Here is a 19,701-nt window from a genome sequence, read left to right on the forward strand (position 1 = left end):
CAACAGTGATTATGACCTTTTCCTCCATTTTCACGGAATTAATGTTTTGGTAGGAACGAAAGTCTACATCGTATGTTTCTCCGGGAAGCAGTCAGCGCGAAGAACATCTATATTCCGATTGGTTGGTTGCTGGCGTTTGCTGCTGAACCGCGTCATAGCTCATTACCATAAAGTTACTTTCAACTTTCTGATTGACGCTCAAAACGCCCAAAACGCGACACCGACAGATTTGCCGCTCCTTGCAGCTGAGAGAAGCCAGCTTCCATTGACTTCCGGTATCTTTAGAAGCTCAAGTCTGTTCGACAAGCTGTAGTAGAGCGGGTAACGCCAGCTCTGCAGACGGACCAGAGTCAGGCCTTTTCTCAATACCTAGAATGCAAACTACGGACTTGTGTTCTTGGGGAGAACGTTCTTGCTGGTTGTTCTTGGAAGAATTAACTCGCAAGTTCACAAGCAGAGAAAACTCTGTTAACAGTTTGAGACGATGCCTTCTCAACACCCCCCAGCACAGAGGCTACCTGCAAGGCTCCAAAATACCAGCTAGAAATAAAAACCACAACAATATAACCACTTTGTATTAAAACAATCTCCGGACAAGAAAACCTCATAATGCTACAACTATTGTAATAATATTGAAAAATAAAACTAATTGAGCTTTAATTTGATTGTTTATGGTTTAGCTCAAACACCCTTTACTTATTCAAAAGAGTGGAACGCAATCCCTACTATTATTAGCATATAAGTTTAAGTCAGTTTAAATTAAACAAATAAATAGGCATATGCACTGGTGTGTCCTATGTGTTCATATTAGTGTTATGTGGAATTATCATTTCTATATTATTGTAGTGCACTGTATATGCCCAGGGAGATGGAAATTAGAAATTCAAATTATAAAGGTTGGTGTCTCCCCTTTAGTCTACATAACATGCCATAGCATGTTACCACTTCATGTCCAGATGTTCATTTATCATAAAGAATGAAACTCAACTTCTAATAAATCAGAAAACAAATACACCAAAAATATGAACTAAATACAAAATATAATGTAGGCTATAGCCTATGGCATAATTTAAACAAGTCTCCCAAAAAGAAACGGGTATATCTCATAGACTAATAATATACAGTCTATGGTATATCTCTGCCTGCTGCGCTGTGTGTGTGTGTGTGTGTGTGTGTGTGTGTGTGCTTGTTGAGTTTAACTCCAAAAAGACAGTTAACACAGGTTCGTGGTAACGTGTTGTGATATTTAAACAAACAATCCGTCAACTGCAAAATAAAAGCCTCTTATTTACGGGACCGGTCTAAAAGACCTCCGGCTTACAGCGGGGTCTCCCAGTGAGACTGTCCGAGCGCCAAGCTAGCGGCCCCGGCAGGCGCCAGCTGGCGGCCGCGTCACTTTATGGAGCTCCGAAAACTCCGAAAACTTTGGAGCTAATTGTCAATTCGGCAAAGATTTTCGCAAGACTGCCTATATTTGAAATCTAAACCTTTCATTTCTCGCCTAAAATGTTCTCAGAAGTGAATTTAGTGAGGAATAAGATGGCAAAATTTTTTAAAATAGTCCTGTTTTTGGGCTGTCTATGTACTGGAAATCCAACCATCATTGAATGCCGAAATGAATGTTGGGATACAGGTGCTGCGAAGTTCGTACAAGTTACCAACCGATGCATCCTCGGTAAATGGGCGTGTCAAGAATACATCCGGAATTTTAACTGTTCTTGGCGAAATGGGAACTTGTGTATTGGGCCAGTACTTTGGCAACACGAGATGACGTTTCACAGGAACACAAGAACACAAGTCAATAGAAGAACACAGATTGGGAAACGCCCTCAGTCTGCGGGGACCGAGGTCACAGGGCTGGTGGCTAGCTGCTAGCTAGCTGCAGCAGCTAATATTACAATATTAGACCCAGCACCGGAGGTCTGATCTCCATGATCTGATCCCAACTTAACGGCAGCAACAGAAAGTTTGCTGGGATTGTTAACGGTGGCGTAACGGTAACGTTACAGCCGTGAACCAGCTCAGGTTCAGCTGGTTCGAGTGGGGCGAAGTTGTCTGCGGCAGGTAGAGACAGAGAGTCAGAGGGAGGCAGGGAGAGAGGGGAATAAATAATTGTGATATAAAATTCCCCACAAGCATTATCAAGAGTACAGGTTTCCAAAGTCATTTTAGCCTGGGCTGAAAGCAACACTGGTAGGCTAGGCTGGCGCCATTTCTATTTCCGAGTGATTTTATTTTTGTTATATGAAATAGAAAATGAAAATCACAGCATATTTTAAATTTCTCCCATCCCCTTTTGACCATGAAAAGGAAAAAATGCCTTTTATTTCAATTTCAAATGTTGTATTTTAAAACAAAAATCAAATAACCATCGTTTTTTGTTTTTCAATACCTGTTATTGAAAAACAAAACCCGAAAAAGTACACGGACCAGTATCGTTCAAAACATTTTGATATTGGTATCGATACGAATACTGTGACCTCGATACCGGTTTCTGCACAATACTTCTTTTGATACCAGTTTTATAAAATGCTTTTGAAAGAAAAGAAATTACAACACTATGGCACAAATCCTTTATTTATTTTCCAGCTCCAACTACGTGCAGCGTCTCTGTGTAACGTAGAGTTTTTCCTGCGTGTCTCTACGACGTGTAAGAGAGCCAATCACAGACATTATTAGAACATGGTAGAAGCATGCTGCGTGCTGATTTGCTCACTGACTCTGATGAGATTTACTCCTTAGGTATTGAAATTTGGTATTGAATGAGGAAGCATTTTTTCATACTCAATACTAAGGAGGCAATTCCATCGGTGCCTAAAAAGTATTGAATTTGTTACACAGCCCTACTGTCTTCAACTTTAATCATTCTCTTTCTAATATTCTCTTGTCGCCCTTGTCTCTCCCACAGTCACTGGAGGCCAATTATCCAGTGCAGGTGACAGATCCTAACGGTAAATAAGGGGGTACAACCACAATGATTCATTTCACAAAGCATTTATGGACGTACTATCTCTATCAATAGTTCATACGTACTGTAAATTCTCAAATAAAAGGCAGAGTGGCCGGCACAAACAATAAAGGCATGGTAAAATAAAGAAGAAGCCATAACGGCTCACATGGTCAAGTCAGGTACTCGCTCTGAAGCTAATCATGTCAGTCTCTCACTCGCTCTACCATACACACACACACACACACACACACACACACACACACACACACACACACACACACACACAAACCGGCTCTGCTATTCTCTTAAAGAGATACCCTAGAACAACACAGACACACCAGCGCACAAGCATAAATCCTCACAACGCCGTAGGCCACTTACAGTACGTGGGCTACGGTATAGGCTCTGCGTAGATCCTACGTACTACTATAAATCTGCCTTAACTATCAGTACTAATTAGCTATTATCCATCCCCGAATCCATCTGCAAAACAAAAGGTGATCACACATTTGCTGTTTCCTCCCAAACCCTCTGGAATTCTCTTCCCCAATCTATCAGATGCTGAATCTTGGGACTGTTTTAAGTGGCTTTTAGAAACCTTTCTAAATCTTTATAGCCAAGCCTTTTTATAGATCTCCCTCCCTGTCTTGGGTTTTGGTTTGTTAGTTTTATCTTGTAATATCTTTTCAGAAGATAGCCATGGCCAGAGCCATTATAATATACCAACTATCCGTCTGTACGTCCGTCCAATTCTTGTGAAGGCGAAATTACAGGAAACCCTGGAGGGAATTTCTTCAAGTTTGGCAGAAACGTCCACTTGGACTGGAGGATGAACTGATTCGATTTCGGCGTTAACGCGGTGCGGCAAAAACGGATAGTGCATTTAGTCTGCGGCGGTCGGGGCTGCCGGGGGGAGCAAAAATACCACAGCGGTCTGCGGCGAAAAGTTGAGACGGATTCAACTTTTGGAGGAACTCCCCCCTGTGTCCTGCTGCGGTGGCCAGTCCTGTTAGCATGGATCAGGCTTGTCGCTGTGTTTTGAGGCGGTGTGAGAGTCCCGTACTGGAAACAGGAAACATCACTGCCTCCTGGCAAAGTGCAAGCGACTGGGGAAAAAAACGAAAGACAGAGTACTAGTAAAAAGGCATTTCACTGCATAACGTAGAAATATGTTGAGTATGTGACAAATGCAACTTGAAAGTTGAGTAGTGTTTTAGCAGCCAAGTTATATACATGACAAAAACAAACTAGGTGCGCAAGAACTAAAATACAATAAAAAATCCAAATTAGGTGAAATAACTATAATAGAAAAACAAAATATAAACTGAGCATAGAGACTATGAGGAGGTATGACATGGAGGAAGTGCTAAATGAAACAGGAACAGAAAAGAGGTAGTCTACTTCAGCCCTCACAGAATTCCATGAAATGATCACGAATTGTTAACAGCTCATTACGTGGTGGTGGCACGGAACGTGTGAAAAATCTGTGTGGCCACCACGGAAAACAATGCCAATGTAAAGTCAATGAGAAGATGACGTAGTATTAAGAGCGACTACGGTAGCAAGTAGTATGTAAGGCTGAAATTCCGCGTAAGGAGGTTGGTTCGGGGGGTGGTTGGGTCAAACACAGGACTTTCACCCACCTTTTACTTAACTTAAGAGGCCGTGTTTATTAAACGGAATTCTTCCGTGGGCCGATCATGGACTTTTTGGCGATCCGTGTTCATTTCACAGAATTCTTCCGTGGGCCCATCACGGAATGTTTTGCGATTCCGTGAATATGCTTACAGATTTTGAGTTAAGGGGCCATGTTCATTTCACGGAATTGTGTGAGTTCAGGTTGTCTTCTTTCAAATAGTAGGTCAAATATATAAATCAAATACCGTAAATAAAGACCTGTCTCTAAGTTGAACTTGAACCAAATGGCCAAAGGCCTCTCTCTGCTGTGAAGATAAATTTAGACCAGGCCACTATTTGAGAATGTACAGTACATTTGAAACGGTCTTCTGTCGTTGTGAACTGTTTAAGCATATGTGTCAGCGCTAGGTACTGCTGCAGTGGTCTGATATCAGGAATGTGTCTCCAGCAGATGCTGTGACCCTCCACCTGAGCTCCATGTCCTCTGGATACCTGAGATCATCCGCAGACAGAATCAGACAGGTCAGTATCAGCACCTTTAATGCAACCTGTGTTTGAAATATGAGTCATTTTATCGTAAAGCTGAGCCATATGGAGAAAATCAAATATCACCATATTTTTACCAGATACATCAATGTCAATATACAAAATATTAGCACAATGAGAGTTTTGACAAATAATCACCAATAATGTGGATATATTGACTAAGTGGGTAAAGGCAAATAATAAAACAGCTACAACAGTCTGGTTAGTTCAGAAAATGACATCACTTTACTGAAACGCAGGCTTTAAAACCAGGAAAATAAAACACTATCACGATATTATGGTATCCACATTTAAGAAGAGATTTAGTCTCATATATCCATGTCGATATAATATGGATATAATAGGTCAGCCTATTCCTGTGTTATCATATCAGCACCTTTGCCATAGAGTTTTTATGTGAATGTTTGTTAGTACAGATACAATATCACAAAACTACTTTACATATGTCAGGGACAGACAGTTACACCATGGACAAAGGAAGAACTGATCACTTTTTGGTACCATTTATAATCTACTTTAATTTTTTACACTGAAGTGTGAGATGTAGATGCAATATAACAAACGTTATCCAGTCTTCCCCAATGCACGGAAATTTTAGGCCTAACCGGTGGCAGTAATATGCATACTTACCAACACTCCCGTTTTTTCCGGGTTTCTCCCGTTTTTTAGGCCTATCTCCCGGACCCCTCCCGGTTTGGTTATTTCTCCCGGGAATCTCCCATAATTTACATGGCCCAAACTCCTTTATAAATAATCAGAGCAATATGTTTGTCTAATGTTGACCAGTTGCCAGATCTTGTATGAAACGCATCCTATTCACACAATCCACACACCATATACATTTTTCAACGCGTTTGTTAGCTCAACCTGGCAACCTATAACCCTCAACCTGGCAACCTATAACCCAGTTGGTCTCTGCGTAAGCTTCGCGGAAATAATTTCTGACCCGAAAGCAAGCCGATAAAAATGGCAGAAGAATGGCAGTGTTCCCGCAAAGAAATCAAAATATAACTGTAAATTTCATCAGTGTTGGGCGCCAACAATTTACAAGCATCTTACCGAGTCATAACGACAACCTCCACGCTTTTTGTAAGGTGTGTCACATTGATTTTAATGTAGCGCACGGCGGGAAAAATGACACCATCCAGCACATTAAAACACAGCGGCACCATCGCGCAGAAGAAGGAAAACAAGGCACAGAGGCCATTTTATCGGACAGACAGAGCAGTGTACCAGTGTTAAAAACTGCAGTGCAGTGTTTAAGTTATGTTTTCATTTATATTGCAATGTAAGTAATACACTTAACACTTAGAGTACAGTGTACGTAAACTGTAAACACAATCTGAGGGGCCCCGGACCCCCTGTTGATGATCTCTGCACTAGATAATATGTTGGGGATTCTCTGAATATGCGACCGACCGCCATCAACCAATCAGCAGTCACCATCCTTACTATGGGCATCTTGATGCAGATCTTTTTCTTTTTTTTGTTATTATTTTTAATTATAGCCTCATTTTCCTATCTTTAGTGGAGATGAGTGGTACCCGGTGGGGTCTTGTGCTGGTGTAGCCCATCCGCCTCAAAGTTGTGGCTTCACACATTGCTGCATACGTCGGTTGTAACGAGTGGTTATTTGAGTCAAAGTTGATCTTCTATCAGCTGAAATCAGTCGGCCCATTCTCCTCTGACCTCTAGCATCAACAAGATATTTTCGCCCCCCAGGACTGCAGCATCCTGGATGTTTTTCCTTTTTCAGACCATTCTTTGTAAACCCTAGAAATGGTTGTGGGTGAAAATCCCAGTAACTGAGCAGATTGTGAAATCCTCAGACCAGCCCGTCTGGCACCAACAACCATGCCACGCTCAAAGTTGCTTAGATCACCTTTCTTTCCAATTCTGACATTCAGTTTGGAGTTCAGGAGATTGTCTTGACCTGGACCACACCCCTAAATGCATTGAAGCAGCAGTGATTGGTTGATTAGATAATTTCATTAGCGTGAAATTTAACAGGTGTTCCTAATAATCCTTTAGGTGAGTGTACATAATATTCAATACAATGAAATGTCAACAAAATTGACAACAAACTGTCAACCAAATAGAACAACCTGGGTTCCTGCAATCTGACATAGGTTATCATTTATCCCGGTCCAAAATCGAAGTTGATCCAGCAGATCTAAACTAGATGCGTATTAACCTGTTTCTGTTATTAAAACTACCAAATGTAGAGAATCATATTCAATCTTGGCAGAGGCACACACTCTGGGTGCTTTCTAATTTAAGCTGTGAACACACACACAGGATGTGGTTCAGTCCCACTGAGCTGAAGGTGCAGCTGTGAGTGTTGCTAATAACAGAGCAGGAACACAGAAGTAATTTTCTTTCATGCAGCTTTCTAAAAAGACAGCGTAGTTGAAAATGAACATGCAGGAAAGTTGAGCTGTGGGTACTGAGTAGAGAACTTGTGCATTCCAGTGCGTCCAATCATCACTGGTAAAATGTATGCATCCCTCAAGGCGTAGTGTCTTGAATCTCTGTCTGGTCTTGCTGTACTGTAATGTGCGGTGTGGTTTTTGTTGATACATGTTTAAATTGCAGAAGCCAGTGAAAACGCATCAGGTCCACTGTTTGAGGCACATAACGTGCATAAGAGGAGACATGCACCTGCCAGATTTAAACTTTTGAAGAAAAAAAACAAGAAAACCAATATTATGTGACAACGGCTGAAAACAGCCAAAACAGATGGTTGTTCGATCACCATTTGCCTTTACATGTTATATACTGTAGCTGTTGGATTAGCTCTTAGTACAAAACAGTGAGGGAGGAGTACCAGAATAGAGGCTTAATGGAGTAAAAGGCAAGGAGAAATATCACTTTTGAGTTATTTATTACATCCAAAAATGCCCGAAATACGGCACACTTGGTCCATCCTCAAGGGTACACTTTGGGAAACACTGTATGAGCGATGTTGTAAATCAATGAGTATGGCTCCAGTGATGGCAAAGTCTTTTCTAAGGCATGTTTGCAACAGTACTATGGATGTGAAGTGGTAATAATTTGTGTTTCTCTGTGTCATAGCCAGTTCAAGATGACGAACAATGCACCTGCCCAACATCTACATTACCAGGTATATCATTTCTTATAATTATAGGAAAATCATGACTAAATCATTCTGCCAGAAAATTGCATGCATTTTTGGTGGATTGTTGACTTTACTCATCCACATTGTCGAATTTAACTAAATATTCAGCCATGACAGTGAAAAACTTTTAGATAACACTAACACTAAGCTACGCTTTCTGTAGCTTGGTGTTATCTCTGAGCATTCTCGCTCAGTACTGGACCGATATCAAAAAATGTCTCCATTAGTCACTTAAAAAATACCAAAGTTTCTCTGTAACCTGAAATATTCACAGCATCATCAGCCTTATTGAGGTAAGGACATTTTATTTTGAAAACCTAATGAATGTGTAAGCTGTGTAATAACAGCAACAGTGGTGTTTGTAGGCAATTGCACAGATGCAAAACCACACAATTACCTAATTTGACAGGTTGCAATTTCACATTTTTTACACAGATTAACACAAGTGATAATCTGACTGGGCACATTACTGTTCTCATATTGTTATACTGCTCAATTCTCAACCATTTGTATGCGCTAACAATTTGGGTAGCTATCTTTGCTCTGCTGAGCAAACTCATTTTCTCGCGTTGTCATGCTGCTTTCATGGTTGTTGTTATTTTAAACCTGCAATGATTTTTACCAGCAGTTTGGTCTAAAACAATATCTAATGGCTGGTGGACACCGAGGTGTTGAAAGTTTTTATTTCAAAAGGCAGAAAGCCACAGTTTCTTCCGTCTTCTTTCAATCTTCTGTCAGCTACGAGCAAATGACGACAACAGTACTTAGTAAATAGCCAATCAAAGAAAAGAAAAAGACCTGCCATCCGTTTTCATTGCCAAATCCTTTGGGCATGTGCATTGTTCTTTGCCCACACTCGGGGCACTTGACATTGCTAGCATGGGGCTATCCCCACGCATTGGCCTCTCAAGCATTTTACAAAGCAACTGACCATAAATTGTAGGGTAACACTTTACTTGAAGGAATCACATAAGAGTGACATGACGCTGTCATAACACATGAACCCTAACCCTAACCCTAACTTGTCATGACAAAAACTGAAACTGACACATAGGGCCCTATCTTGCACTCAGCGCAATTGCCTTTGTACACCGATTCATGTATCATTCCTATTTTGCATCCGACGCACAGCGGACTTTTCCCTCCACAGACGCACGTCGGTAAATTAGGGAGTGTATTTGCGCTCCCGGGGGCGGTTCAGCGAAAAGAGGAGGCGTGTTCAGGCGCAAACGTTACTTGGTGCTATTTTGCAGTTTCAGAAAACAATTCCGCCACAGACCAGGAAAAACCTAGTCTAAAGTCAGTGGTGTTATAGTCTAAAGTCAGTAGCGCGTTATTCAGATGCTATTTTAGGGGCGCATGCTTGGCCATAATGTAGCGTGTGCACAACGCGCATACACTTTGCTTGTCTCATCTACATGGACGCAGCAGTTTTTGCAAACCATACATAATTACAAGGAAAAATATGACTGAAAATGCGCTTCAGGTGTTTGGATAGGTCAGGAGGCACTTTACAGTACAGTCCTCAAAAAGTCCCAGCATTCTTTGTGGCTTGTTGTGTTTTACACAACATTTCCATGAATCATGGATGTGTTGATGACATAAATGAGGAAATATTAGAGGACTTAAGGAGACGGGATGTTGAACTACGGTGGGATTGGACACTCCGGCGGATTCTGGTCCGGGAGTGGCAATGTGCTCCTGGTGGAGCGGGTGGACGGAGATGGAGTGGGGGGAGGAGGAAGGGGGACAACAGGAGGAGGTGGTGCGTTTGGAGGCCCACGCTCCATGGCTGCAGCAATCCTCTCCAGACTTGAGGAGATGCGCCTGAGAGGCCGCAGCAACATCGGCACCCGGTCAAGACGACATTTATTACTTTGCTGCATCCCGGACAGCTCCTGCTGGCGTGCACCAGGCAAATCCACCGTTATAATAGCAATCTGCCATGGAACAAGCGCTCCTGCTCTTAAAGGGAATGTGAGATGACGCTCTGATTGGTTTATTGCACGTTACGCCCAAACCACACCTAGCTACTTCAGACCAACCCATTTTAGATTTGCGTCGGGCACAAGACTCATTTATCCCGCCGTCATAATAGCAACAGCGCCCGAGACCCGCCCACAAAGCTACTTGTGTTTCACGTTTGATACTTGCGTTTCAGATTGTTAAAATAGGGCCCTTAATGACAGAAGTGTTATGTCATAAACGTTTATGACTTGTTTATCATGTTTATGACAAGTTCATGACAGTTTCATGTCACTCTTATGTAGATACCTTCAAGTAAAGTGTAACCAAATGTGTCATAGTAGCTTTATTTATCATACTTTCTGATGGCCATCAGGAGTAGAGCGTGGATCGGGTCGCATTTTTCTGTCTGAGCCTGGCCCGCGTCCGACAGAGCAGTAACCGAACCCGGCCCGAGTACCCGACAGGCATTAAGATATTTCTGTCCAAGCCCGACCCGAGCATCACACAGTTAAAATCTCGTTTTTTTTCTCATATTAATGACACATGTACGTTTGTTTGTGTGAAAGCTTTTATTAAGCAACTGTAGGAAGGCATTCGGAAATGTCAACAGATGAGACCTCAGCTCACACGGGACAACAAGCACACGTTAACACAGGTGCGCACCTATATAATAAGCTGTTTTAAATTTAAAATTTTCAATGCCTTAATGTGACCGAGCCCGACCCAAAGGCAAGGCAAGGCAAGGCAGCTTTATTTGTATAGCACATTTCAGCAACAAGGCAATTCAAAGTGCTTTACATGAAACATGAAACATTAGAAACAGTTAGAAAACAATTAAAAACAATTTCAAAGCATTAAAACAATTAACAACAATTTAAGATCATTAAAAGACAAGAATAAAATGTACAGTGCAGTATAAGAATTTTAAAGAAAGAGCGGTTAAAAATAGGTTATTTAAAGAAAGGCAACATTAAAAAGATAGGTCTTCAGCCTTGATTTAAAAGAACTGAGAGTTGCAGCGGACCTGCAGTTTTCTGGGAGTTTGTTCCAGATATGTGGAGCATAAAAACTGAACGCTGCTTCCCCCTGTTTAGTTCTGACTCTGGGGACAACAAATAGACCTGTCCCAGACCACCTGAGAGGTCTGGGTGGGTCATAATGTAGTAGCAGATCAGAAATGTATTTTGGCCCTAAACCGTTTAGTGATTTATAAACCAGTAAAAGTATTTTGAAATCAATTCTTTGAGGCACTGGAAGCCAGTGTAGAGACTTCAGTACTGGAGTGATGTGATCCACTTTCTTGGTTTTAGTGAGGACTCGAGCAGCAGCGTTTTGAATCAGCTGTAGCTGTCTGATTGATTTTTTAGGGAGACCTGTAAAGACACCGTTGCAGTAGTCAAGTCTACTGAAGATAAAAGCATGGACAAGTTTTTCCAGATCCTGCTGAGACATAAGTCCTTTAACCCTTGAAATATTTTTAAGGTGATAATAGGCTGATTTTTTAATTATGTTAATGTGGCTTTTAAAATTCAGGTCTGAGTCCATGACTACACCAAGATTTCTGGCTTTGTCTGTTGTTTTTAACATTGTTGTTTGAAGCTGAGCGCTGACTTTCAATCGTTCCTCTTTTGCTCCAAAAACAACCACCTCCGTTTTTTCTTTATTTAATTTAAGAAAGTTCTGGCACATCCAATCATTAATCTGTTGAATGCACATATTTAATTGTTGTATTGGGCTATAGTTCCCTGGCGATAAGGTTATGTAAATTTGTGTGTCATCCGCATAACTATGGTAACTTATTTTGTTGTTTTCCATAATCTGAGCCAGTGGAAGCATGTAGATGTTGAACAGAAGAGGCCCCAGAACTGAGCCTTGGGGAACTCCGCACGTCATATTTGTATGCTCAGATGTATAATTACCTATAGACACAAAGTAGTCCCTATTCTTTAAATAGGATTCAAACCACTAGTACTGAGCCAGAAAGACCAACCCAGTTTTACAATCGGTCAAGCAATATGTCATGGTCTACCGTATCAAATGCAGCACTGAGATCAAGTAATACTAAGACTGAAATTTTGCCACTATCTGTGTTTAAGTGGATGTCATTAAAGACTTTAACAAGAGCCGTCTCGGTGCTGTGGTGTGGTCGAAAACCTGACTGGAAGGCATCAAAACTGTTGTTTAGCGATAAGAAAAAGTTGAGTTGTTGAAAAACCACTTTTTCTATGATTTTACTTAAAAATGGAAGGTTTGATATTGGCCTATAGTTGCTCATTAGTGTCGTGTCTAGATTGTTCTTTTTTAGGAGTGGCTTGATGACTACAGTTTTCAGGGCCTGTGGGAAGATACCTGAGAGCAGAGATGTGTTTACAATCTGTAGAAGATCAGAAGCCAAACAATTCGAAACATTTTTGAAAACACCCGTTGGTAGAATATCAAGGCAACAGGAGGAGGTTTTCAGATGTTGTATAATGTCCTCCAGGTTTTTAAGGTTGATCGTATGAAATTGTGTCATGTTGGAATTTGTTTTGCGTGCACACTGTGACAACACATATCCTGTACTTGATATGGAAGCACTGACTGTTTGTCTAATTTTCTGAATTTTGTCTGTGAAGAAGGAGGCAAAGTCATTGCAAGCCTTGGTAGACAACAGTTCAGATGCTATTGGTACTGGAGGGTTGATTAATCTATCAACAGTAGCAAACAAAGCACATGAATTATTATTGTTTCTGGCGATAATGTCAGAGAAAAAGGACCGCCTTGCATTTCTTAGTTCCAGATTATAAATGCGAAGTCTCTCTTTATAAGTGTTATAATGGATCTGGAGATTAGATTTTCGCCAACTGCGTTCAGCTTTTCGACACTCTCTTTTTTCTGTTCTCACAACTATAAAATTTCTCCATGGAGATCTTTCCTTACCAGAGACAGCTTTGACCTTAGTGGGAGCAATAGCATCAATAACATTTGTAATTTTACAGTTGAAATTATCTACAAGCTCAGTGACTGAGGCCCCAGTGAGGGTGGGTGTAGAGGAGAAAAGCTGAATGAATGATTCACTGGTGTTTTCAGTGATATACCGTTTTCTGATTAACTTTGTTTGAACACTTTTGGGCAGAGAGATAGTGCCGTTAAAGAAAACACAGGAATGATCAGAGAGAGCAACATCAGTCACCACAACCTTGGAAATGTTCAGACCCTTGGAGATAATCAAGTCCAGTGTGTGCCCTGAACATAATTTCTAAATATCTGTCCGAAGGTATCCATCCTCTAATCAGGAGGCAGAAATTGTAATAAATTAAGAAATTATTTCAACTTTTTTGAGATATTTATTCAATTTGAAATGTAATGTCATTATACTGTAATTGCAAACAAAAATGTAGCAAATTTTCTTGAGCTAACTCAATCTTCCTCAGACTTCCCCAAAGAACTGCAGATTATAAGCAGCCCGTGTGAAAAGTGCTGCTGCCCAGCCCCTCCGCCCAAGATCAGTGACCTCATGAACGACAAAGATCTCCTGGACTTACTGCGGCTCAAGCTGGACCCCAACCACTGCACCATCAAAAACTGGAAGAATTTTGCAAGTCGCTGGGGGATGAGCTACGATGAACTGACAGTGCTGGAGCACCGGACCCAGGGCTCTCTGTCCCACAGCCCCACCCAGGAGTTCCTGCTGCGCTACAACCAGAAGACGGTCACTGAGCTCACCGAACTTTGCCGCGTCTACCAGCGCATCGATGTGCTGCGACTGCTGCAGAGCTGGATAGAGAAGGACTGGCCGTCGCGCTGGCAACAGACTCATTAACCAGTTTGACTCTGTATATTTCTCTTCTTTTAGGGTTGTACTTTGTAGGGATTTCTAATTCTTCATAAGCTTGGATAAACTGTACCGAATTGTTATCATTAGTAACTTTAGCAAGTAATTCTAAGAGAGAGATAAAACAATGGCCAACTGGTCATCCTGGGTGCTCCAGGTAGCACAGGATCTTACACACAGTATAGCACTTACAAGACTTAACAATTGATGAACAGTTTGGATTGTTAAACATGTTTAGCCATGCTAGCAGTGTGGCTCTATGGATACCAATGTTGTTTTGTCTTTTGTTCTGTACATTGTTCCACCACTTTGCTCTGGACTGAAATATCTCATCATCTGTTGAATAGATTGCCCTGAAATTCTGTGCAGACATTCATTATTTGAATTACCTGAATTTTCCCTTTGAGGATCAATAAAGGCTTATCTTATGATTCATTGTCCACAGAGCATGAATCCTCATGACTTTGGTGATGCCCTGACTTTTCTTACAGCGCCACCAGCAGGTCAAAGTTTTCAATTATCCAGTGAAATATGGATTTGTACAAATGTTTGTACAGACATTCTACATGATGTATCCTCATTACTGTGGTGATCCTCGGAGAAGTGTCAACTCACAGAGCCACTAGCACGGCTGTAGACTCCTAAACCCTATTCACACTGTAATAGTATTACCAAGGGACCTCATGTGATTTAGAAATCCCTCCCCCCCCCCACGTCTGTGTATTGTGTGATGCATTCACACGGGATAAGTAAAGTATGTATTTTACTCAAATTTACAAACATTATTCCGAACATATAATGTCAAAACTTTCATTTACAATTGCCAATGCAGCCAATACAACTCTGAACCACAGAGATGCCGATTCGCATGGGACTAATGTTATCGCAGCCTCTGTGTTTGGCCAAATATGGTCGGTCATTTGCGCTGAATTTTTTTACTTGACAAATTACAGAGGTCCCCAAAATACTAGTCCTGTGTGAATAGTTCTTTGGTCATGTTAATGTTCCTCTGACTGTATATGTATGGATAGCAAATAAAGCACAAAGGGAATGGCAGAGTATTTATTTTGCATTCAATATTTTGTTTTACTTTTGGAACACTCCATTTTAGCAGGATGTATATCCCAACTTTGGAGCAATAATCACATGGCTGTGTCTCTTTTACTGTTGTTCTATTGTTGCCACCAGAGGGGTGTAGGCAGTAGAATGGAGCTATGTGAACAATATCAGAACAAATGAAAATATATTATTCACAACAATAATAATTATTTCATAGATATCTCCTTAATTTGGTCTAACCAAACAAAATGTTATACCAAATCAAAAACTCAAATTAGCTAAATTAGCAAACCAAAACTACAGTTAAAACTGTTAATGCTCATATCAATGTTATATGTCCTTCTGTGTTTTATGTTTGAAGAAATAACTGAATTTTATTTTTATTTTTAGTTGTTTTCTCAGTATGAAATAAACACGTCAACCTCTGTAAAAGCTTGAGTAATTTTTTAGGAAAACTAAGTAGCAACATCAACCTCAAAGGTCAGGAGAGGCTTTTTGTTTTTAATAAAAAAATAATAAATAATTATGTTTTGATTTATCACCTTGGCCCAGAGGTCATGTTTTCAGTTCAGTTTGTCCGTCTGTTGGTTTGTCTGTCTGTCAACAGGATTACAGAAGAACTACTGGCCTGATTCTCATGATATTTGGTGGAATGGTGCAGCATGAGCCAAAAAAGAAGCCATCACATTTTGGAGCAGATCTGAATCACGGAACGGATACGCATTTTTTTCACTTTCAGTAACATTGCTAACATGCTACATTCATGTGGTGTTGGAGTATTTGGAGAAATGAGTTCCCGACTGGCAAAATTCACACTGCATTAACACTGTGAGATAGTGCATGCCTAGTTTATCTTATTAATCAGAAATACTTTATATTGTTACAGCTCCTTAATTTACAAATATTCCCAAGAAGGTTCCTACACAGAACTATGTATGTAGGTACTAATCATAGGGAAAATAGAGACCGTGTCAGTTGATACACTTCCAACGAATTGCTATTGCATCCTACAGAGCCTTTTATTTAGCATGCAGTATGCTGGAGTCGACTACGTTGTGTACGACACCAAAACTACATGTTTTATGGCATATTTAATATCTCCAGATATCCTTTTTTTTGGGGGGCTTTTTAACGAGCTCCTCCATGCGATTCTATGCCATCCAGAAGCTTTTTAATCCATCATGGAATTACAGTATCTTCATAAAAAAAATAAAATAATTATGAATCCAAAAATCAACTCACGTAATCTCCCTTTTCTCCGCAAGGCTTTAACCTTGCCTGTGTTTTTAGCATGATAGCTAACACAAGGACCTTTCCAAAGAGGGCTTCGGTGCGATGGTAGCTCTTCCAGAGGTTTAGTAATCCGGCCTGGAACTTCAGTGACTTTTCAAAGCACAATAATTCCAGAATGATAAATCTACGACTGAATAGTTATTTTGTCATATTTTTATATAAAAAGGGATATTTTACCGCTAGCTGCCGCCATCTTGACTGCTGACTGTCTTGACTGATGGCTGTGTCGACCAATCACATAATCACAAGTGATGTCAGCAGAAAGGCAGCTTGCTCAGCCAATAGATAACCCTACTGATAACCCTACAAGGAGGGCCTTGTATGGAGTGTATGTATGTAGCAGTAGTGTTAAAGGACAATTCCGTTGTCGAACGCCGTGCAACATGGAATCTCCATAGACAGTATGGGAATCTCAGACTCATTTGCACGGCGCTCATTTTTCGACTAGTCATGACTGGTTTCCAAGATGGCTCCCGCAAGTAAACATGAACGCGACTGTCTTTATAATCTATCTTTTTAATAAACTATCTGTACACTTACAATGTTGTCAATGCTTCGGTTCACATTTAGGGACCCTCATTATGCTAACGTTATGGTGTGGTGATATTTTGAGCCTTTTTAGTGGTATTAAATAACAATTTAATTTGAGTGTCCCCATGCCCCAAATACTAGCATTGTAAGCTAACCAGCGGTCCGCGGTAGCCTCGTCAAAGCTCCAAACTCATTAGATTAGCATGAAAACATGTCCCAGAGAGAGACAGAGTAGGTACACATCAGTTAATAACCCCTAGGTTTGTTTTGCGCCGGAATTGTCCTTTAATTTCGTTAGATGAGACCTACCTTCAAAGTCACTGTTCCATTATCTTTAATGTGACTATTATTGCCGCTGTTCATCACACCCCCAACCGGCCCTGTCAGACAACGGACAACTACCAAGAGTCTGGGTCTGCCGAGGTTTCTTCCTAAAAGGGAGTTTTTCCTTGCCACTGTCGCAATAGCCACTGCTAATGCTTGCTCTTGAGGGAATTACTGTAATTATTGGGGTTTTGGAATTTATAGAGTGTGGTCTAGACCTACTCTATCTGTAAAGTGTCTCGAGATAACTCTGTTAGGATTTGATACTATAAATAAAATTGAATTGAAATTGAATTGAATTGAGAACCAACCGTCAACAACCTTTTTTCCATGACTAAGACGAGACTGCGCCGATGTCCAAAAACGTTGACTAAGACTAAATTAACATGCATTATTGTTGACGAAAAAAGACGAGACTAAAAGAGATAAAATCTCTCTTCATTTTCGTCTACAATCGTCTACTTTTCCATCATGAGATAGAATATTCAGCTGTTACTAGGGTTGGGTACCGAGACCCGGTGCTAATACGGCACCGACCGGTGCCTTAACGACCGTTATCTACCGGACTGAATAGCAACGCGGATTTAGGTGCCACTTAAATCCCTGCGCTTCTCTCCGATGCTCCTAAACGGACGTTAGAGGCAACCAAAACATCGCTGCACGGGACGCTAGTCAACACTACACTTGACAGCAGGTAATGTTAGCCTACCATTAGCTAGCAGCTGGAGTAAACACGCTTAAAATGCTGACAGCTAAACGGTGTAAAAGTATGTCTGGATTTCACAGGAGAGGATTCCAACAGGGGGACGTACGACAGGCTCCAGCTGCCGTTGTCTGAAAAACAACACATACGTTGTGTTGGCTTGAAATACGCCTCGCCAGCCTCGTGCTGCGTTTTATGTTATTGTAAAATACCATTTTCCCATTCAGTGGTTGTTTTTGTCATTTAACAGGAATTTACTGGTGAAATAAGGAAGAGGCTCGATATGTATATAACTTTATATAATTTATTGTTATATAACTATGTGACTGAAATGGTTATCAGAAATAATCTCAGAAAGTATTTGTTATTTTAAAAAAATTAACATGTTTTGACTAAAACTTGACTAAGATATATTGAGTTCTCTTTTGACTAAAACTATACTAAAATGACGAGACTTTTAGTCGACTAAAACTTGACTAACAAAAAAAGATTGACTAAATATTGACTAAATATGACTAAAACTAAAAAGGACATTTGGGACAAGACTAAGACTAAATTAAAAATAGGTGACAAAATTAACACTATGTAGCAGAGCTGCAGGTCATTCACATGGGTGTCTTATAAGACCTGGATGCAACGTTAATGGCGGAGCCCCTATGAGAGTTGCTCCATCCTGCCTAAAACGTTTCTAAGCTTCCGGTTTATATGTAACCACTGACCCCGCCCGCAAAGTCACTGGTTTTTAAATTGCTTTTCTCAGGTCAAAGAAAGTTTTTCAAACATAAAAATTCCATGGATTAAAAATTCAGACTAGAGTCTGTAGTTGGAGGTGTCATGGCAGCAGTTCAACAGACATCTCTTTTCATAGGCGTAGATTTCGGTGGGGACGGTGGGGACGCGTCCCCACCACATTTCGTCATGAGTAATTTGTACCCACCACTTTTTTTAAAACCTCGAGCTCAATTTAGTTAAAAAAAATAAAGTTCATAACACATAGGCCTATAATTCATGAGCGACAGATAACCAACAAATCCACAAAAAGCTCTATCCCCCCCACAGGACAGGACAGACACAGCCGCTCTGCTGCGGACCTTACAGGACATATGAGAACCGTGGGGAGTCAACCCACAGCCGCTCCGCTGCCCTGCTGAAAATGTGAAGCAGAAATGCTTAATGTCAGATAACATCCATAATAATAGGACTTTCGGTTAGATTTTTTGACAGTTATCAGTGGTTATGATGAGCAATATGAGAGAGAAATTTGGTGATCATTGATTGTTGTTTAGGTTGTCCTGCTACATTCTACCACGTTAAGCTTTTTCCTTATAGGCTCTAATGAAGCAGAAACGCTTATCAGATAACGTCCATAATAATAGGACTTTGCCAATTTAACGGGAGAGAGGAGCAAGAGTGATTAGGAGCATCTTCAGCCAGAGAGGACATTATTTCTTCAGCTTCTTCTTGCGTTGTCACCCCGGGTGGAGGTGGGGCTTGCAGCAGGTGAATTGGTCGTGCTATTAACGTCATCGCTACACTATTTCTTAGTAAAACCGAAATGAATTAAACTGCCTTGTTTTCTTTTTACCATGGCTATATGACGCTTACTGCAGAATGGATTTCAAGGACTTTGCATGCCGATTAATGGCCTCCAATGTTTATATTTCTTCTGCGAATCTTTAAATTAACATGTCCTAAACATGAGTTGAATTTGCAGCGCCGCCACGCCTTGATGCTTG

At 40.7% G+C, this 19,701-nt stretch overlaps 1 protein-coding gene across 2 annotated transcripts in view; it reads left to right on the plus strand.

The window, feature by feature from the left end:
• edaradd (EDAR-associated death domain) overlaps nt 1-15,350 on the plus strand; it is a 30,058-nt gene extending 14,708 nt beyond the window's left edge. The window contains exons 3-6 of one of the 2 annotated variants that reach the window (XM_028603926.1): nt 2,909-2,951; nt 5,037-5,110; nt 8,210-8,258; nt 13,655-15,350. In XM_028603926.1, coding sequence (XP_028459727.1) covers nt 2,909-2,951; nt 5,037-5,110; nt 8,210-8,258; nt 13,655-14,043 — 555 coding nt within the window. In that variant the 3' untranslated portion in view covers nt 14,044-15,350. The remainder of the gene's footprint in view (nt 1-2,908; nt 2,952-5,036; nt 5,111-8,209; nt 8,259-13,654) is intronic. The other variant, XM_028603927.1, reaches the window with a different exon arrangement.
• Nucleotides 15,351-19,701: the final 4,351 nt, after the last annotated feature.

The sequence above is a fragment of the Perca flavescens genome, chromosome 17, assembly GCF_004354835.1.
Source record: "Perca flavescens isolate YP-PL-M2 chromosome 17, PFLA_1.0, whole genome shotgun sequence".
NCBI lineage: Eukaryota > Metazoa > Chordata > Actinopteri > Perciformes > Percidae > Perca > Perca flavescens.